Consider the following 23137-nt stretch of genomic DNA (forward strand, 5'->3'; position numbering starts at 1 on the left):
TGACCCAGCGCCTAGCCTCGGGCGGCACGTGGGTCTGCCACCTGCCCGTCCTGTGAGCCCCCCTGGTCTGGAGCACCCCGTTCAGACTTCGGCAGCCCGGTACCACCCCTTCCCCGCACTCCGTCAGTCGGGTTTGGGTGTCGGGGTCCCGGAGCTGCGCCGCGTGGACCCACGTGAGCAATTCAGTCATCGTTTCTGGTCGTGCTTCAGGCGCAGGGGAAGTGGAGCTTTTCAGCGCGTACAACGCACATGGTTGCGGCACCGAGTCCTCTACCCCCCGTTCCCGCTTAGGGAGGAGCACTTCCTCCCAGCCCTGGTCGTCGTGGAACTCATTCTCAGGATCCGGATTCTGGGACAACTCATCGGCCAGTTGATTTTCACGTCCAGGAATGTGTTCGACCGTGAACGAGAATTCCTTGATCAGCATGGCCCACCGAGTGAACTTAGACTTCCGGCCCTGAGCGGAGTCTAGCCAGCGGAGGCATTGGCTGTCGGTTCTCAGCGTGAATGAGCGCCCCTCGATGTGGTGACGGTACCTCTGCAGGGCCCAGACCACCGCAAGGCACACCTGCTCATTCACGTGATACCTCCGCTCAGCATGCCCAAACTTGGCGCTGGCGTACTCGATCACGCGCCTCATGCCCCGGTCATCCATCTGGTACAGTACCGCACCCATCCCCTCCTGACTCGCGTCTGTCTGGATGAAGATGGGGCGGCTGGGCACCAGGTGTGAGAGCGTGTGACAGTTCCTGAACTGGTGCTTCACCTGTCGCAAGGCCTCGTCTGCGGCGGGGGTCCACCGGAACTTAGTCTTCGGCGACAGTAGGTCCGTCATCGGGGACGTCACCCTGGCAAAGTCGGGGACGAAGGACCGCAGCCAGTTAAGCAGCCCCAGCAGCTTCTGAAGCTGCTTCCTGGTTTTCGGTGCCCCCTTTCCCTCGATCAGCTCCAACTGCTCAGGTCGGGGGCGGCACCCCTCCGCCGTCACAATGTGTCCCAGGAACTCGATCTCAGTGGCCCCAATGTGACATTTATTTGGGGCACGCGTCAGTCCGTGTCTGGCCATACGTTCTAGCACCAGTGCCAGATGGTGCGCGTAATCCTCCCACGTCCTGGACCAGACGATAACATCGTCCAGATAGGCACTGGCGAATTCGCCAATGTACCCATCCAGAACACATACCATCAGTGCCTGGAACGTGGCAGGGGCGTCCATGAGACCAAACGGCATGGCGCAGAACTGGTATGGCCGGCCGTCTGGTGCTGTAAATGCCATCTTAGGGCGGTCCTCCAGGCATACCGGCACCTGTCAGTAGTTCGATTTCAAGTCAAGTGTCGTGAAGATAGTCGCGTCCCCCAGTCCGGCCAGAGCGTCCGTGATGTTGATCTGCGGGGGCGGGGCGGGAATGGTCAGTTTGTTTACTGCCTTGAAGTTTACGCAAAAACGTAAACTTCCGTCTTTCTTGGTGGCCAGCACCACCCGCGAGTTGTACGGGGAGGTGCTGGGTTCAATCACCCCGTCACGTAACAACTCGTCAATTTGAGTCTGTATGGCCCCCCGTTCTCAGATGCAAAATCCGTATACCTTCTCAAAGGGGGGGCGGTGCGGTACCATCGGTATCCGGTGCTCAGTCACGTTCGTCCGTCGTAGCCGGTCCACAGCCGCAAATACCTGTGCCTGGGAGGTGAGGACATTGTTGATGACGTTGACGTACTCCTCGGGAACACCGTGCTGAAGATCCTCTTGGCAGATGACTGACTGAGGGGGACTGGGGAAAACCTGGTGCACGCCGTACACCGTCTAGCGCCCCCGGGTGCCGAAGTGCATCAGCCCAGTTCGTACTTCCTCGGTGGCGTCGACCTCATACAGCCACGGGACTCCCAGGATCAGCCCCTCGCGGAGCTCGGGGACCACCCAGGCCTCGATGTGGCTAACATGACCAACGATGCTCAATGTTACCTGAGTGATGCCCCCTGCTGCAATGACGGCGTCCCTGGTGGCCAGTTGCACCAGCTCCCTCCGCGGGGTCACCGCCAACGCTCTCACCAGGTGGGCCACGATGTAGGATCGGCTGGCGGCGGTGTCCACCAGGGCCAGGATCTCCCGTCCGTTAGCGTGGACGGCAATTCGCAGCAGCTCCTGCTCCTCGGGGCCGATCTGCCCCAGCTGTGCAGTCGTCTGTCCCCCACCGCTCCCTGTCTCCTGGCCGTCCGGGCGTGGGGAACACGCGGCAAGGTCCGCGGCTCGTCCTGGCGAAGACGTGTTGATGTTCCGGTTGCCCACCTCGCCGACGGCATGTCGACGAGGCGGCTAGTCCGGCCCCGGAAAAAACCCTGTAGGGGCCGCTGTGGTCCTGGTGGCATTCAGTTGTCCCTGGGGTTGTCCCAGCACGGGAACTACTGGCGCGATGCCTACGCTGACGTTCCGGTTGCCCACCTCGCCGACGGCACGTCGACGAGGCAGCTGGTCTGGCTCTGGTAAAACCGGCTTCAGGGCCGCGGTGGTTGTGACGGCATCCAGCTGTCCCTGAGGATGTCCCGGCGCGGGGACAGCTGACGAGGAGCAGTTCTGTTGCCCCTTGCTTCCCGGCGGCGGACACAATGTCGGTGTGATAGGGGCTGGCGGTGGTGGACGAGTCCTGTTGGTTACTGGGTCTTCTGGTGGCTGGCAGGTCGGGGAGCGGCACCCAGTTGTCCCTCCTCCCCCGTCCTCCCGTTTCCCGCCTGCGATGTGTTGCATTCGCGCGCCGCCTCCCACGCGGCTCTGGCGGGGCACAGGCGATGCCAATGGTACGCCTCCGGGCAAAACCGGCATCGCGGCGGACGCTCGTCCCACTCCCGCGTTTCTGTCCGCTCGTGACGTCCACCTCCTGCTGCAGCTGACTCTGGGCATCCCCTAGTGCCACCACAGTCTGTTGTCTTCCGCGGTCCCGCGCCGTCGGCGTAGCTCACCACAGCCATGACATTGTCCGTGACCTCTGTGACGGTTACCCTCCATGGTCCCGCGCGGGCACGGGGAACCCGCGCGCTCCTTAGTGCCGTCCTCCACTGCGACATGTTGCGCTCGATCACGCGAGCGAGTGCCACGAACTCCTCGTTGTCATGTCCGGCGGCTGTTCTCATGAAGGGGCGGAACTCTGGCAGCAATTGTTCGACGATGGTTGGTAACGCCGCACTCACGTCTCCACTGTCCCCAATCCGCGGAACATGCGCAGCTTCTCATAAATGAACTGTTCCGCACTCTCGTCCTCATCCTGGTTCCAGCAATAAAATGTCCGCAGACACAACGCACGCGCCTGATCGTTATCGTACCTGGTCTCGACTTGGCGTACAAAAAGCCCCCACTCGATATTAAAACTCCTGGCCATTGACCACCAGTTTCTTGCCTCGCCGCGGAGCTGTCCCGCCACTCGCGACGCCCACTCTGCCCGTCGCACTTCGTATAGTTATAAGAGGTGCTCGCATTCCCGCAAAAACTCCCGTGGGTCTTCGTTGTCTCTTCCCGCATACACTGGCAACTCGAACTGCGTGTTCATGTACCGCACTACCGGCCCCTCCACGTCCGCTGGACTGTCACTCTGTTCCCGTTTACATTTTATGTCGGTGCTGTCCGTGCCATTCGCGCCCCCGGCCGCGCCGCCGGGCCCGCATACTACTCTTTTTACGTCCATTATCGCGGAGTCCCCTTCCTCATGCATGTAGGTTTCGAAACTGATTAGATCGTCTCTCTCTTATCCCGCCTGCTTCAGCGCCATCCTGTCCTCCTGTGCTACTGATCAGGGATGTAATCGCAATCTCCCCCAGTAATACAACCCGATCCTTCCCGGCGCGTTATCTTCAGTCGGAGATCCCGCTGCGCCGCCATCTTTAATTTCTGTCGCTCTCACGTCGCGCTATCTCTCGCCGAAACGTCTCGTGTTCGCGCCGTTCCCGCGCTACGTTATCTCCTGCCGGCGCGCCGGCGCGATGGCTCGAATTCGCGCCGCTCCCACGCCGCGCGGCTGCACCTGCATCCATCCTGTCCTGCACCTGCGCGCTTGCGTGCGCTTGCGTGCGTTCGCGTATGCTTACGGCCGCACTAGTTGGGCGCCAAATGACGTCGCTCGGCTTGAGGCCCCCGATTCCCTACTTGCGTGACTGTCCAGTTATGCCCGTACTGCTCTCGTCGGTGAGGTGTGGGTCCAGGCCAACGTGGCCGGGACCGGGAACTGCGGGACCTGGAAGGAGGAGTTAGGTGAAGAGGAATAGTGTTAGACTGTTCCAAGGATAACTCGGCGTTGACGATTTCACGAGCCTCTTTTATTGACATTTTGGTGCCTGCCGCAGCCTGGCGGAACCGTCGCGGATCAAGCGCCCTTCCCGCGGCGACCCGGACTCCCGTAAAACCGTATTGTCCGTTAGGGCATCCTGACACGGATTGGGAATTTTCCAACGTAATACTGACCTCGTTTAAGGTTACTCCGTAAAGAAGTGCAATACGTGCGTGGCCTGTTACGTAACATTTCGTAAGACGTTGAAGGTTCTGAGACCCGTAATTACACATCCGCATTCTGGAACTCTCGGCTGGTAACGTCACTCAAAAACTCGTAAATTCAGTAAGGCGGCAAATGACTCGCGGAGGCAGCTTAACTGCCGCGACAACCCGTGAACTAGAAATGTACGACTGGCCACGAGCTCAAGGTACGCGCATCGCGTTCAGCGCAGAGCGGCGTACACGACTGTCCTCGTTCGAGCCCTGAACACGACTGACTCTCCCCGCCCGCCAGCGGGCCAAGGCTCGCGGGCTGCGGGGGATGGGAGGAGAAATCGGCCGGCGTGGGAGAGGTCCCGCCCCGCGGCGCGCCAGGCTGCAATTACATAGTAGCACACTTAAGAATACACAGAATATTTACACAGCTAAACGAAACATTAATCAACAACAAATTTACAGAATTAATAAATTACAATTACATTATTTACATACTCGTTGAGGCCCGTGACCATTTGGGAAAAATATACAAACACAGAATTATCTCTTGCACAAAAAGGCTCATGGGCCCGCTAGGGCGCACACATGTGCGTCCCTGGCCGTCGCACTTCACTGGGGAAAAACACACTACCTCAGGCCCACGTCGGTGGCCAGGTACGGCCTCTGCACCTGGGAGGGTACGACGACTGTCGTCAATATATTTAATTTTTGGACAATAGAGTTCAGTTGTATTTATTACTAAGGCGTCCACCATATTGTTAGCCTTCTTGCCACCATATAAAATATCGTAATTAATTAACTATAAATTCGGAAAAAATTTAAATTATTCAACAAAAAATCACTTGTTGAAGTAATTATTGATTTGGTGCTAGAAATTAGGCATTTCGCACGTTATTTTCTTATTGTTATTATAATTTTTAATTTAATTTTGGAAATGTTATTTTTCAAATTGATTGGTTACTACAGGATATTCAAACTTTGTTAGGCTGGTGTACGCTACGTAATTAAACTTTGTGCCAGTGGACCGAAGCACCTTTCTCAAGGACCTATCTGATACTTTGCTAGTCTAATGTGGACGTTAGCAGCCCGGTTGAAATTTCTCTCGCCTGCAGTCACGTCCCGAGTTTGTAATATTAATTCACTGCATGACTAAAATCGCAAAGAGCTGCTTCTGGCCTGCAAGCTCTATTTCTTAGAGGCTTGCTGAGACTAGCATGTCTCGGCACGAACGAGTCTCCTGTGAACCTCCGTTCCCAGCCTGGTTGCATTTTAGTCCCCCCCCCCCCCCTCCTCAAAAGCTACCCAACCTGGTTTGCAGAATTTAACCGTGGATCATTGACCATACATGAACCCGGCAAGACGATGGCCTACTTCAAGGACTTTCTCCCTTGCCCTAACGAGCCCCTCCCCCCCCCCCCCACGAAATCTAGTGGCAGAAACTGTAACATCTTCTCTTGGCGCCAGCTTGTGGAGCTGATGCCCGCGACACCTGTGGTAGAGCTTGCTAACTCCCCCCTTTATGTCCCATTTAGGCCCCCACAGTCCACCCCTAGCTACGCCATAAGGCCCTATGCTTCCTCCTCGCGGCCTGTAATAGTCTATTGTATGTTGCTTTCTGTGCCCGCCTGTCGAGAGAGCGGCAGTCGCTCTTCGGCGCGAACAACTGAAGTCGTGCTTACGACCACTCGGGCACCTCCGCATGATTTCGGCCCTGGGCCGAACCTTCCCACATCTTTTTTCCTAGGGGTGACCGCCCGATTTAATTAAAAGCTTTGTCCCCCATCGCTGGCACTTAGTACTCTGACTTCGGCTACTTACAGCGTCATCTCGGCGTCCTCTGTGTTAAGAGGCTTTTCGCGGGAACGACGAATTCGTGTGCTTTTAAGATTTTGTCAGCAGGCTTAGGGGATGTGTCCCAGCTAAATATTCAGTAGCCAGTCAGTAGTAGTAATGAGTACAATTCATGTTTTTATTTAAAGTTAATTTTTTTTTCTTCCTAAAATGATGGTTTCTTCTGTGTCATCCGCGGTATTTTGGTCCGCGGCTCCTGGTCTTCTGCGCGAGACATCTCGTGAGCCCTGAATATACACCCTGTTTGGTGAGTAATCCGGCCTATTTTTATCCTCCCCAAATTCCCGTTGGTTGGCCTTTTCGCGCCGTCTGTGTTTGACTGTCTGGAAGCAGGTCTAATTCGTTTGGAATTTGACTTGTGTTTCAGACAGGGTCCAATATTGGGTGACGAAATTGCTCCCAGCATGTTGTCCTGGACCTCGAGATCCGAGTCCCTTTAGAAGAGATCTTTCCCGGTCCGACGTCTTACCTTGAAGACCCAGGTGATAACGTATAATAATTATCTCCCCCTTTCTATCTACGAAATACATTAACCGAATGAACAGCGAGCAGTGACTTAAGAACTTAATCCTCAAGAACATGTAGAATCAAGGAAACTAATTATCTATGTAATCATTGGACGAATCAAATTTTGGTGTGATACTTCAAATTTTTGTTTATGTAATCGTTCGTTTGTTAAAGTTGAATATGCGTTGTTTTAATAATATCGGGCCGGCCCATTCTCAAATAACTTAAATATATTGTTAATACCCTTCAATGGGAAACTTACAAATGCCAAAACAAATGGAAAACCGAATTAATTATTTACATTTTCAAATAAAACAGGGAACCTATAGACCAAGCTACTTATGTAGTGTTTATTTATTTATTATATACCTTATTCTATTTAAAGATCCACTTGCTCCCAAGTTGCTTGTGTGCAGGGAGTTCCAAATTGTCTTGTTCTCCTCCACATCGTGCTTTCTCTGGTCAATAACTTTAATTTTCTTAATATTTTTGATCCCAGCAGTTTCCAAGTTTTTTTTAATTAATTTAAAATAATTTAATTTTGAAGTACGAGGGGCGTTATTAACTTTCCCGATCGTGACGAAGAACCTAAAATGAAGGATGCTGATGGTTTAAGGAAGACTGGCACTAATGGAAGTATCATCATCGTGAAAAGTGCGGATATAATAAAGCCAATATTCAGTTTATCCTAAATAATTTTGAATAATGATGGTCAAATGAAAATGAAGATTTTAGACCATAAAGAAGCTTCTACGTCAACGATACCGAGTTCTTTCAGTAATTCAGGTGAAGACGCTGACATTTATGGAAATGTCGACAGTGACTATGATGGTGACGCCATCGAAGACAGTGGCGAAGCACCTAATGCATGCAAGATCGAAGACTGTGATAAATATGTGAGACCGAAACGATGGAGACGTTATAATAAAATTAATTATTCTGATAAAGTTTACGGTGATCGCTCGGAAAAAAAGTGATATTAAAGGTATTTTAATAAACATGCAAGGAAGATGGCAGCAGAATATATTAATTACTCATGATGGGTTACTCATCATAGATTAATTACTCATCATAGATTAATTACTCATCATATTGGTTGACATATTAAGACTTCTTTCTACATGCTTCGGTTTGTGCAAAAAACTATTCGCACATCAAAGAAGTAGCCCTAATACTCAAAGAACTGAGGAAGCTGACTACATGCTATAATGACTTGTTTTACCTGCATTTGAATAAATAAAAATGATAAATTATACTGAAGATTTTAAAACTTGATAGTTTTTATTTCACGAATTATGATTTCGAGGCCTGAGTTCACGCTGCTGCATTTTCAATGTCTGCATTCCATGTCCATTCAATTTCCTGCGTATACTGTGCGTTCATTCAGTTTCCTGTGTGTACTGTGTGTTCATTCAATTTCCTGTGTACTGTGTGTTTATTACGTTTTCTGGGTGTACTGTGGGATATTTCCGTTTACTGTGTATACTATGTGTTCGTTCCGTTTCCTGGTTTAACTGTGTGGTTTTTACGTTTCCTGGTTGTACTGTGTGTTTATTTCGTTTCCTTTGTATACTGTGTGTTCATTCCGTGTCCTGTGTCTACTGTACGGTCAGTGTGTTCTTTTATTTTGTTGAATGTGTTTCTTAGTCATATCTGTATTAACTCTAAATATTTACTAGTCCAAAACTTCTTTGTCTTGATAAAACATCTTTTATAGATTCTTGGTCCTCTTATAACATTAAAAACATGATCCTTTGGTCTAAATTCTTGTAATTGATTTTATCGTTATTTTAGGTCTGACAGTTTGTTGATTTTGTCTTTACTGGTTTAAATATGTTATATCAGATATCCACAAATTTGGTCATGAGGTTTGGAAATGTATGGTCTATATGACTGACATTGTTTATGACCTGGTCTCGTGGTCCGTGGTCACTTTCCCTTTATAAATACCATTTTACATAATCTTGACGGAATGTATTCTAAGTATCAAAATATAAGACCTCCATGTTAAGCATATTGGGAACGTATTTAATTCGTTGCACAGGTTTTTGTCTGGTGATGATTTTCGTAGAATGGATGATTAATTAACTTACGAAAGACAATGGAAAACAGAACATAAAATTTATTTTAAGCTTTAGTTATCCGTATCACTGGCCGAGAATCAAACCAAGGACAAAAATCTATTACGCAAATCTTTATTTTAATAATTGAATTTTTAAATGTTTCTTGAAATAGTTCCCGAAAGTCTAGCGAAATGAATACAGGTTTCCAAGATGGCACCCAAAGGTCAATATGGTGGATGCCACAGTAATAATAAATGATTACTGCACTGTAGCAGGTAAAAATTAAACTAACATGATGGTAGAACATGCCATCATACGAAAAAAAAGATGGTGGACTCCAGCAGACAAAAACAATATGGCTGACATGGACTTATACTAGTTGGTGATGTAGGTATATATACCCTTTAATAAGTTAAGGGAGGTCAGTCTGCCTACGGCTTCTGTGGAGGAAGGAACTTACATAATTTTTTTGACCTCTGCAGTTGCGAACCAAAAAGGTAGTGCGTGTTTTAAATATTATTTTATTAAACTTTGAATTATTATTTTTTATGAATTGAAGAATTGTTTTAATTAAAATCGAATAATAATTACTGCTTTTCAAGATGGCGGACATTATATACTAACTGATGATATATACCTTGGCATTACTGGTGGGTGGTCAGTCTTCCGGAGGCTTCCGTGGTGAAAGTATCTGACGTCATGTTTTGATTTCTTTTGTCGTCACCGGGTTCAACTGAGGACTTCATGAGGTTGTGTGTTTAAAAAATATTTTTAATCAATTTTGGAATTTAATTTTTTTATAGATTTGAGAATTTTTTCATTGAAATTGTATTATAAATAAAGATTTTCAAGATGGCGGGCATAACAAAAAATGCAACTATCTAGAATCCAAGATGGTGTCTGTAACGAAACATGCCACGATTATGTCATATATGTCCAATATGGCGGACGTAACGAAATGTGGAATGTTTCTAGATTCCAAAATGGTGACCATAGCAAAATGTGCAACAAAGTATTTTTTAATAAATTTTGAATAATAAATTTTTTTATGAATTTAAAATTTTTTACAAATTTTTTAACATTAAAATCACTGATTGCAACAGTGACGTCGTAATCCAAGATGGTGGTCATGACATCCTAATTGTCAAGGCGCGGTTTAGAGCGACTAGTCGCTATGGAATTTCAGCTGTTTTTAGGAATTTCGAAGGCGATGGCATTTTTAATGAAAAAACGGGAAATTTTCCTCAGAACTAGTATTTCTTCCGCGAAATCGGGAAATTTTAAGGAATTTGGAGTCATTTTGAGTCCTTTTAAGCCATTTTAGAGTCCAAAATGGCCGCTGGGACGTCATAATTTAAGATGGTGGTTAGGCTCCGGCTACACAATCCTGAATCCTGTGCCAGAACATACATTTATACACTATTCAAGATGACGAGAACATTGTCCAGCGAATCGTGGATTTATCATGTCTGGGTGTTAATATGCAACCAAACAGTGAAATCTACTATAAATGTTTAAAAGCGTTTTTGCGATCTTTTCGTCTACTGCCCCCCTGGAGCGTGATTAGTTTTGCTCACGCAAAAGCTGTTCTGGACTGGACTTCGTAACTTACAAGTAAGTGGGACCTTAGACTCTTGTGTGCCGAATCGAAAGCCTTTGGAAACCGACCAAGACCGCAAGTATGTTTTCACGAGAAACGCACGGGCGTGGCGCGTTTTGAATTGATCGAAGTTCTTTGAAGATAAAATACATCCTTGCAAACGTAAAAATATTATGAGTCTTGACGCACTATTTGTTTTAATAAAGTCTGCTTAAAATCTTTGTTACAACTATTAAAAAAATATATTTTTTTACTAAAAAGTTTAAGGATTACAAATGTACCACTCAACTTACGAACTTATTTAATATTTCACTAAAATGTTTAATATACTTTAAAGTCGTAATATAATTATGTACTTTTATGTGAGGTTTTTTAATATTGATAGATTTTTTGTTTACTTATTCGTGGAAAGGAAAATGAATTACTTTTTAAAAGATTATTGTGAGTAAATCTTAGATTTATTATATATTACTTTAAACTGTCGCGCGAGTTAGATGTTAGTATGTATAATCTGTTAAGAAGTATTTTAAAATCAATGAATTTAACTTATTGCCATTCGTTGTTGTGGCCCCATTTTTGTATAAATTTATATTTCTATTTAATGCAAAACAACTTTTTCAGTAACTTTATATTCTGTTCATACTTCCCCGTATTCTAAATGTTTAACACTTTTTGGAGTTATTTATCAGTCATTTGTTTGCATGTCTTTTTTGGTCTTACGGTAAATGTTCAGGCGGTACTCAGTAAATTGTAAAGTTAAATGTTATGTTATGTTATGATGCCGCTGACAGACGCAGCTCCTCTCCAGGAATGGTAATAGGAGTAATTCGCTGGAAGTTACATCACTGACTTGTCAGGTACACTGATCAAACCTAAAATTGTCGTACACCGTTATTATTTTCAATGTTAAATAAGCTATTATGTATATTACATCCAAACTCTAGGTACGAAAATAAACAGGGAAATAACATATAGGCCTATATAAAGAAATCATAAAAATAAAACGAATTAAGTTGAACCAAACATTATAAAAAAAATTAACTGAACTTGAATATAAAAAAATATATATCAAATATATTTCTTTATTAATTCAAGCAATTTCTAACAAAAATTCATTCGCTATCTTTCAGAAATTCAGTAGCCAAACATTATAGGTAGTACCCAAATCTTCATTGAGTCTAATTTACCTCGTTTGAATGAAAATATCGATCCAGGATAAAATATCGTGAAACACGAATTCATTAAACAAAAATTACCAAAGTTTATACCATTGCCTTCCTTTATAACAGAGATGCCCCAAATATTTAACATATAGTTCATATGCTCATTTCAAATTAAATATAATATTAAATAGTTTTGTTATAAATTTTTGGAATTCCAACCTGTGGAGTATAAACGGGTCAGTTTGGTTTTATTTAGTTAACATATTTCGCTGTATTTACTAAACCGGTAGTTACAAGTTTTCAAACAGGCATCTCTCTTAAAGGGTGAGGGGTGAACTTTAGGTGAATTTATTTCATCAATATTTTTTTTCACAATAGTTTGATTAAGGTAATTTTTAAAACGAATCATATGTTAGTGTGATTTCATTACGGTTATATATTTAAAAATTTCTTTCATATAACGGCAAGCGGGTGGCGGTTGTTTTGGTATGCAACAAAAAATAATAGTTATTGCACAAACTAATTTCATAGACGTCTATCAATTTTTGGAAGCACTTTAGACCATATTTGGTAAATATTTTCACATTATTGTCGTGATGAACCTGCATCAGACGTTTGTCGGTGTAATAACGACTCAGGCTGTATAATTATTTTAAAAAATCCTTTGATCAGGAAATATTTTATATTTTTTATTATTCCAACATTCCACTCCCTCGCCGAATGAAAAAAACAACTAATAATAACAGATAAACTGAGGCTTTAACACATCCAATTGAACCATTAGAAAGAGGTTTACATCTATTATTAGACTATAATGATTTCTATATTCAGATTCGGTTAAAGAAACTAGCCAATATCAGTTCAAATAGTAAAAAAACGTGGTTGTCTGTAAAGTCGGTTTACGGACGATAATTTTACGTGATAACGTCATATCAATTTTTTTAATTGCTGCTTTTTAAAAGCCCGCCTTAACCTGTTTGATATTATAGAAGATTTTCTCGCACGGTGGTTGGCCGGTACTTGCACGCTCGGCTCAGGTCGCACGTGACAATGAGTCATGTTTTTTCATGCGTGCAGCCGGCGTTCATCGATTTATAAGACGACTTGATGTAAGCTTTTGGACGTACGCCATTGCTAAGCACATGTACGTCTGTAGAAGAAAACTTTTCTTCCTACATGTGCTTAGCAATGGCGTATGTCCAAAAGCTTACATCAAGTCATGCACTCCCATTGCACAAATCTTTCAAACAAAAAAAAATGATTCATAAGACGTAATCACGTGAAAAGTGCATTCACTGAGGTCGGTCAGGTGTGCGCCGGTGCTGATGTGTTGTGCGGGTTGCAGAGATCCCGGCTCCGACCACCACGTCGACGACCAGCCAGCCACAGGCCACGCTCGGGTCGACGCCCCTCAGGAAAGGTAAGTCAGGCTCGCCTGCATTGTTCATGAGGCGGCGGCACACACCTGCGCTCCTTCCCCTCCTCCAGCCCGGACAATCCCGGCCCCACCGCGCAGGAGACACGAAATCTTCGGGATGCTCCCATTCTTTCTTCTTCTTCTTCTTTTAATTTATGCAGCACTTCAGTTCCTGCTTCGCATAATTGCTCTATGTAAACACGCGCACGCGCGGAGTTCCTGAGAACTGAGAGGCCTTCCTTCGTGAACTGAAACAACTCCAATTAATAAAATTTAAATTTGAAGAATCTTAATTTTTCTTAAAGACCCAAGCGTAACTAAACAATGTTGTAGATATTTTAAGATGTCATTTGAATCAAGTAATAATTAAAAATTAATACATATTTTCATCATTGTAGTCTTAAAAAATAATATCAAACTTAGCATTACACATTCAACATATAAATATTTTTTTTTGGCATCGATTAATTCTTTTGAAATTCACTTCACTCGGCAATTATACATAAATAATATTTTAAAACTGCAGTTATGTTCATGTTTGATTATGAATCGTTTATTGTACTTTTCATCAACTAAACAACTTAAGTAGATTAAAGGTATTAAATATTATAAAATTTAACATTTCTTTGGTTACTAGACCAATTAAAAACATTTTCAATTGCTGACTTTCCTTGAAGTGTGATTGCTAGAAAAAAAAAATAAAAACAGTTTTCCTCTCAAAAAATCAAGTAAAAATGTAATATTTTTTTTTTAGAAAATTAACAAATTTTAAATGGGTCGCAATAAAAAAAGTTAGAGCTTGTTCACAATTACTTCTTTCATATCCTTTAAGCACTGACTAAATAAAAATATTTACTAGCCACATTTTCGGTTTCTTAATAACTGTTTGGACGTAAAAATTAGTAATAATTTGTATGTCTTTAGTTTCTATTTAAAAAAAAATATTTTAACGATTCTTAGTATGGGAGAAAAATTCAAAAATATTATAGTTGGCATTTTGGATGTATTTCAGATGTTGAATATCGTAAAATCTTTTGCATCATGTAATCTTGAAATAGTAGGGCATTGGTTCTGCACTGATTGAAATTTTTATTACATAACACAATTACATATTATTAAATTATTTTCATGGACTGAATTTGAGCTAAATATTCAAAATATATTGCAGATATACTTTAACTAATTTATTACAACAGAAACATAAAAAGGTGACAGTTTAAATTATCATTTAACATATCTTAGAACAGGAAATTTCTTTAAAAAAAATGGCAATAAATGTTTTTTTATTGTAATTGAACAGTTTTTTTTTACTATTTCAGTACTTGTGATAAAATAGTATGCACAGTAAGAATAAAAAAAATATTCTTTTTAAGTTTTTTAAGTTTTTCTCTTTTTAAGTTATATATGTTACATATAATAAAATTATAACTACTTTTTTGAAAATTGTTTTTGTAACTTATTTTTGGCATACTTCAACAACATAACATTGTGTTTTTAAAAAAAATTATTTCACACTTCATCATGTAATGTTATGAAATAGCTTCCTTCTTTACACGCAACATCTGCAACTTCTGACAACCCTACCATTATATATGTACGTGGTAATCAAATTGTTTATTAAATAACTCGACATTAAACCAACTTGTAAAACTAGGATAAATTCTGACCAGAATACCACCCAAACCAGGAAAACAACGAGCAGAGATTTAAAAAAAAAATGAGTTATCATAGGGTGCAAGTATCAATAAAAAAATTTATAAGATATCTCATATTTGTGCAAAGTGAAAAATAGTGAGCCGGGTCGTCATTGATGGTCGCAGATTTTGAATGTTTCTCCTCGGCGGCCTTCCATGTATTTCCTCTCCCACCTTTCCGTATTCTGCCTCTAAGATTCTATTCTTTTCCCTCCACTCTCCTGTTTTTTTTCTTCAGAGGTTTACACTTGCGCGCTGGTTCGTTCTTAAGGCATAAATAGGGATGAGTCCCTGGCCTCGGCCTCATTTTAATGTTTCAACTTGCGTAAAATCATCATCGGTGTGGCTGTTTGACATGTTACATTTCTTGTAGTGTTTCAAGTTTTGTGTGCACAACGTTTCAGTATTAGGAACATTTTTTTGCATTTACATTCAGTATTTGTATTGCTTACATATTGTGATCTTTGTTCGGACACAATACGGCGAAACAGTGTAACACAAATAATCACATTTAACTTGCCCTGACTTCGTTTTATACTTAAAAGACTCCTTATGTAACTGAAAGTGTACAAGACTTGCGTGCATAGTTTAAAATCGAAAAATCCAAGCTAGCTGTCCACTGAACGCGCAATTATCAATTAAAACGAATAACATTTGATCAGTTTTTAACCAGTTAAATATCCAAGTACACAAAAAAATATCTGACAACAGGTTACATTGCAAATCTCAAATGCGATCATATAAAGAAAAGAAAAACATAAACTAATCTTATCGCCGAAAATTGCAACTTGAAATTGTTAAACACAGTGATATAAATAAGTTTACATCTTATAAGCTACAAACTTGCCCAAGAAACTAACGAATAATATATTGTTGCCTAAAGAAAGTGGCATAATACTATCATATAATTTTGATATAAGTTTGTTATACTAATTGTTTTTTAACAGCGATTCTGATCTCACTATGGAGAAGTGTAAACGATGCGCACGGGTCTTGCGTGCAAAAACGACATTTCCACAGTGCATTTCCAGGCTTAAGCTTTCCTGTTATCTTCACTAAGTTTTTTCTTTGGAAATAATTTCATTAAACAAGAAATTGATATAAAACAATAAAAACAGTTTATTTTCATGCACTGTGCCAAACCCTAATTGGTCAATTTAAAAGTTACTTAACGACCATGGATTCATTCACCACACCAATTGTTTCATATTGCTGCAGGTATTAATTATTTATTTAAATTTAAAAAAAAATTGGCAATATCTAATCAAACTCAGTAAAACAAGTACCATCAGTACCAACATATTAAGTTAATTGCATAACAGTATCAACTTTGCAGCTTTAATTTGGCACTTATGTGACATTTCCTTGACCAAACAAAATTTAATTTCTTTAAAATATTTTATTTGGTTTTTAATATATATTTTTTTTATTCTTTATACTATTTAATTAAATCAACTTAGTTGGATATGTTTTAATTAATATTTTAAGTTACAATCTTTACATAATTTTATTATTTACTACTTTTAAAATTTATTTGAAATTTTCGAAAAATTCCCTTTTAGTATTTCGTTTCTGTTTTACATTTGATTCAGTTTCATGCGCCTGCCGCCTGGAGCGCAGTTGTGAAATGTTGAGAGCTTACGGACGGGAATGTTTGAAGAGAGAGTCAGTGTTGAGCTGACCGCTGACTCGGATGGTGTGTGCGCGCTGACGTGTTTCTCCTGCGCTGCGAGATATTGGGCGAACCTGACCTGCGACTGCAACTGACCACTGGGCCGACACCATCGGGAGACAGACCAAGATAACTACAAGACAGACAGACTTCAGTTAATTCATGTTGACCTCATTTATCCTAGAGTTGGTCCAGGAACTTTGAAATCAGTGCACAGCTAGAAAATAAATTTGAATTCGGCTGAAGTGATAAACTGAGCACATCTTTTAATGTAGTCAAACTTATTTTCTTATTCCGAAAATGTGTTACCCTGAAAATATATTTTAACTTGAACTTTTTTTTTGAATTATTGGACACAGATGATTGAAATTGTATGAAATTTACATGCCATATTTAACCCAGCTAATGTCAAGTACGAATTAATGTTTGCTAATTGCAAATATAATTTAACTTTCGTTAAGTCCTACGTAATTTTGGAGATGGAATTTTTTCTTATTTTACGATAGACCGTTTAACATTAAACTTTGAAGGTGTAACTAAGTTCAAGTAATGGCTACTCGGCGGTTAATTAAAATTAGTATTTATTTCATTGCATGCATGAAAAAGTTGTTTTTATTCTCGTATTTTAAAAACTGTGCAGGAAAATAAACTACAGCTACAATTTTAGTTCATTAATTGTTTAAAGCCTTAAGTTTACGTAATGCATTTTCCGTTTACATTTTTGACATGCATGACGTTTTGTGAAACTGTGCAATGGACTAACCTGCCGATATTTTAAGTGTTTTTCGACTGTAGATTTTATGATATATGATGAAAAATTGCAGTTGAGAATTATTTATTTATTTTGTTATTAATAACAGAAAGTTTATCTTTCAATAAACAATAATACTGTTTATATTACAGTGTATATATATTTTAATATGAGAGTATTATTTATTTTATTATATTGTACTATATAATTACAGCGTTATTTATTATATACCCATGTAATGGGCATTTTAAGCATGTTTATTTTTAATGTTGCGATTTATTTACTTAAAAAAAATGCTGTTTATTTTGTATCAAGCTTTAAAGCCAATGGTTTCAAACGAAGCTCAAAAATGGCTATTTTAGTCAATATAATTTAATTTATAATTATTTAGATTTATTTTTGAGGCTAGTTCCCTAATTTCACCAGGAAATGAGGTAATTCTATTTATGTGCTTATGTAAATCTAAGTTCTTCGAATTTATAGTCAAAGTGAATTGGAAATTTGGGAAAAAGTGCTTATTTTATTATTTATAACTTAAATGTGTTTGTTCTACCCAGAATATTATGCTATTGAATTAATTAATTTTATTTTTAACCCTTTGGCACTAGTTCATTGAATTTGGCAGATAACGAGATCAATTTGTTTTTCATTTTTATTATTGCATTCTATAAATAATATTGCCAGAAATTTTATTTTGGATTTGATTTGTACTTTGCCCATTTTCTTAAATACAGCAAGAGAACACAAAAGGTGGTGTAAGACTAGTTTGAAAAGAAGTGGAGGTAAAAGGCAACAGCACAATGTGCACCACTTTGCTTTTTCAGGTAAAAGAGACATAAGAACTAGTATTATTTTTTTGTTAACTTTAAATAAAGTCTAATGCTTGTGATTAGGTTGGCTGAGGAAGAAGATTAAGTTTCTAGGTTTATCGTGTCGGAAGTCAATTTCTATGGGATGATAAATGGATAATGCAAATTTTCAACTTTTCAGAATTTTCGAATGTCAATGAATATGCTATTTATTACACACCTGCATTAGCTTTCCCTGATATTGAGCGAAAGTTCATACTGTACGTTGATATATCGAGTCTAGCTTAAGAATGGTTTTATCCTATGATTTTGGTGTTTAAACCCATAACGTTTTTTATCCGCACTATTAACAAATATAAACTTCAGTATTGTCTGTAAGAGAAGGAGGCTTAATCCTATATTTTCGTTGCGGAGGGGTTAGAAAATATTCTGAAGATTAAAGTTTCTATTCGTGCACTGAAAATCCGGTGAAAATTTGTCTTTTAAATCTTACCCTGCAGTTACGTAAGATAGGACGGTGGATAATGTATCATACGTGTTAAATTTGGATTTAAAGTGTTAAAGAAAAGGATAATTATATAGCTGATGCGTTGTCTCCGATGTTTGTGGTCAGGAAAAAGGAGGAGGTTAAAATGAAAGAGAAATGTTGCGGAATGAGATGTTTATGATGCTACAGTATTTTCCAGGGTATTAAAATAAATTCCTGGATTGGAAAAAATTTGATTCTGAAACAGGAGATTTATTTTAAAAGGTATAAGCGATTTATTGCATGGCCTATATTGTTAAAAATACATTATTGTATAATGAATAACACTATGGAGAGAAAAGGGTATATTTGACCAATAAGGTAGGAAAAGTTGTTACTGAATTTTTTTAAAAATTATAGTTTGGTGGGAGCTTATTATAGAACTGAGAAAACTTTCTTGAAACTCATAATTATGTTATTGTTCACGTTTTTGTATATATGTTAACAAAATGGTTTGTTGGTTTGCTTATTTCTATTTGTTTTTCACATGAGCTAACGTAATATAAATTTCAACGAGTTTTGTTATAATTTTAACATATGTTCAGTAAATTTAAAGGAAAGTGGACAGTGCGAAATTTACGTGCCCCATTAAACTCAGTAACTAGAATGGGAGATAATGTTGGTAATGGTAATAACATCTTATATTCGTCACACCCTGCGTAATTTTTAGTGATAGTTATTGGCTATTATTTGAATAGACATTATTCAATCAAAATGTGATGGTGTAACAATACACAAGTGGTGGCTTATCGGCTGATAAAAAAATTGGTATTTATTTAATTGCATATACGCAAATTTACAGGGGCTTTTCTATGCTTTATATTTTTACACCTTTATAGAAAAAAATTACTAAAATTGTTTGAACAGTTGTTAAAACCAACTACTGAAAATAAAAATGGTGGCCTTACTCTCTAGATGGTGATGCTATTATTCCCTCAAATTTAAAATTTAAAGTCCGACTATGTGTGTTATTTAGTTAAATACCTTATTTAATTATGCGATCTGGTAAATGTCTCAATGGCCGTGCGTCAAAGGCATATGCATTGCAACCCAGAGATCAGAGCTGTAATGGTTCCAATCACAGTGCTTCCAAAGTATTTTGTAAAAAAATTAATTTTCTTGTGTCAATAAGGCCCACAACAACATTGGCCGGTAAAGGAACATCGAACTTATATGCATGAGGTGGAGCGATACTGGCGCTCTCTATAAAAAAAACTGAAATATAAATGTGGGTATCCAAGATGGCAGTCTCCAGCAGAATAGAAAATAACCAAGATGGTATTCGTGTTGTCTTTCAGGTTGGCGGCCTCCAGCAAACGACAGCAAAATGGCGGCTGTGTCACTTGAATAAAAAATATTGGCTGAGACATCAGATTTAAGATAGCGGGAATGCTATTATAATTAAATATGAAGACAGTAACGAGAATTGTAACATTCAGGGAATGGGGTGCTCAAAGACAAGATGGAATATAAGTTGGCAACTGAGGTCGAAGTTAAAAGTTCAAGGTCAAGGTAAAAGTTCAAGGTCAAGGTAAAAGTTCAAGGTCAGGTCAATGACGATCGCTCAGATGTCATGGCGGCCATCTTGATAGATAATGTCATCGACGCATTTTTCGTAACGGCCACCATATTTTATTGTGACGTTACGGCAGCGATATTGGATAAACTAGACCTTGACTTTTGACCTAAAATTTAAAATTTGAATTTTGACCTAGATCTTAAACTTTCTCCTCCAGACTCATTGTGCCCAGAGGAACATTCATATATTACTGTTTTTTTACCCGAAATATTTTACTTTTGTTATTATTTGTTTTATTCTAACCGCGGGGGAAATGTTTAGTGGGAATTGCCAAATAAACATTGTTATGACACTATGTGGGGAAAACAGGGTTCGTGATGGATAGACCATTTATGTTTTCCATAAAATTTTATTATAGTACTAGCTGACCCGGCAGACTTCGTACTGCCTAATTAAATTGCAATAAAGTCCTGTCAAAATGATTTGTAATGTGACATTTTTTTTCCTACATATTTTATAGTCGGGACAAAAAATTCTCCTGAACAGAACTGTCACCCTGGTGATAGGGTGTTGTAAATAAGAAATATAATTAAATATAACATATAAATAAAAAGATAAATAAAAAAATTAATAAGTAACCTCTTTATTGTTAATCATGTGAAACATAATAATTTTTATTTTCTCTGTAGTGCATGATTAGATCGGTAATTAGCTTGGTTTGTAGCATTTCGAGTTCTTCTACCTATATTGATTCGTCTAATAGCGATCATAGATAAATAAATACTGCACAAATCACTATATAGGTAAGAATTTGTTTCGTGTATCAGTTGACAAAAGCAAACTCATTATGGTAGGTAACCTAAAATCCAAGGGAAAAAAAACACTGACATTGATAGTTTGTTGTTGTTTCAACTTTTTTTTTAATTTGATATGACTTTGAGTCAAATCCTTCAAGCCGTATTTAAAATAGGGAAAATAAATAATAAAAATTTAAATTATGAAATACTTTTAGTAATTCTGGTTTTGTTTGACTGATGTAATGACTTGAAAACTGATGCATTTTAAAGTAAAACAAATGAAATAATATCGCGAAGCCGACCAAATTGAACTATTCGATTTCAGTTTATTATATTTTTATTTATCTGTGCTCCAACGCACACTGTTTTGATAGATATGATTGAACGTTGTACAGAGGTAATAAAGTGCAATTTGACTCTTTGACGTTAGGAACATACCTATATTGTTTAAACAACAATGAGTGCTCGTTTTAGTTAGAAAACGTTTGTTTGGGAAAAAGAAAAGGGTTGGTTTTAGGGTTTTTCCGGCAATTATTCGAATTTTTCTCGCCGTAAAAACCATCTTTGAACTTCAACGAACATTTAAAAAAAATGGCCGAATTGGTCCAGGCGTTGTTGAGTTATGCGCTTACCAACACATTTTGCGATTCATTTTTATATTATAGATTATTAATTACTAATATTTACATTACTAATTAATAATTGTACTTAAAAGGACCGATCACTAATGACTGGTTCTTAAAAATGTTTATCCGCAAGTCACTCGATGTCTGTGCAGTCCACAGTTCGCACTCCTCTCTGGAGCTAGGCTCAAATATTGTTCGCCCTTTACCTCTCGCCTGTCCACACGCACAGTCTCGCGCCACTCGGCCGCACTCTCTCAACAACGTAGCTCTGGATCACGCCACTCTCGAGGCGGTCTCTCACCCTCTTTACTTATGTCGTACTTCCCTTCACTCGCGGAACTCTCAGAAACTCTCGGAACTCACTCGGAACAGTCACGGCACTTACACGTCACTCGTCGCGGGACGCTCTTCTCGAGTGGGCGAGAGCGGCTGTGAGGAGTTGCGTCATCCCGGGCCGACCCGACGCCCGAAACATCAAGAAAGGTGGTGTTTATTCTCACCACTCCACGCGGTGGACCGCGGAATTCCCAAGGCCGCTCAGCGATATATGACAGCTCCGAGGAAGGACGATGGGAGTAGGATGGGGGTAGCTACGACCATTGTAATCCAGCCTGGCGCGCGTGGCATGCCTTACGTCAGTGGACACCGCGTGACGTGAGTGGCCGTGCAGGGCTGCCAGCCAGCTCCGAACCTGGCATCGTGGTCTGGTCTCTTGCCTTCGTAACAATATTATTTCATTTGCTATTCTTTTAACTGGTTTATTCAAGAGATACATCAGCATTTTAATTTGGAAGTCGGTTTTTACTCTGTGTTATTTTACAGATGGTGGTGTTTGCTAGTTGAAAAAGTAGTGAAAGGTAACAGATCAATCTCTGTCAATTTGCTGTTTTAGGTGAGAGTGACCTAATTACCAGTATTATTTTTTCTCATTATTATATTGCTACATCTAAGATTTACAAGCTCAAGAAAAAGGATTTATTGTTTAATATGAATTCTGCTAGAGTAATGAGCGAGAAGACGCAGAATACGGATTAGCTTAGAAAAGTGTTGGCAAGTAATGAAAATTTAAGGAACTAGGATTGAAAAATTTGAATAGGGAAAAGTTACTTTAGTTGTGCAGATGAAGAGCGGAGTTAACGATGTAATGAACATTAAATTAGTTATGCAAAGTATGAAGGATGTTTTTGAGTAACATTCCTTAGAGCCTCAAGCCAACCTAATTTTTTTTGTGTTAAGAAAAGTTTGTGAGGTTAAGAAATTTTGAGAAAAACTTCAATTTATTACCATGATTTGTGACTTAATGTTCAGGAGTCTTTAAAATTATATTAGGAGGTGGGTTTATAGTGAATTTTCTTAGAAAAATTAAAATAACAGTTTTTGTAATAATTTTTTTGGTCATGATGAGTAAAGAAGTGTTTCATTTAGGCTTACATATATTTTAAAAAAAAGGGATGAGACTACGATTGAGTATGTTAAAGATATACGTTATCATTCCAATTTTTGGGGATGAAATTTATTATAGAGATTTTGATTGAATATACTGATACAAAAACAGGTTTGAATAGAATGTGCCATTCTATCATGCGCAGTGCAGATTCAAAATATTTCAATTTTACGGTCAAGATGAATGTCATCACCTCTGATGGAACTTTCGTGGAAAATTGCCCTAAACAA

General features: G+C 39.9%; 1 protein-coding gene across 2 annotated transcripts in view; it reads left to right on the top strand.

Moving 5' to 3' along the window:
* Positions 1–23137, top strand: part of LOC134533674 (lachesin-like) — a 780301-nt gene that overhangs the window by 640512 nt on the left and 116652 nt on the right. For both annotated transcript variants that reach the window (XM_063371220.1, XM_063371221.1), the window contains exon 9: positions 12998–13072. In XM_063371220.1, coding sequence (XP_063227290.1) covers positions 12998–13072 — 75 coding nt within the window. The remainder of the gene's footprint in view (positions 1–12997; positions 13073–23137) is intronic.

The sequence above is a fragment of the Bacillus rossius genome, chromosome 7 (genome assembly GCF_032445375.1).
Source record: "Bacillus rossius redtenbacheri isolate Brsri chromosome 7, Brsri_v3, whole genome shotgun sequence".
Classification (NCBI taxonomy): Eukaryota; Metazoa; Arthropoda; class Insecta; order Phasmatodea; family Bacillidae; genus Bacillus; species Bacillus rossius.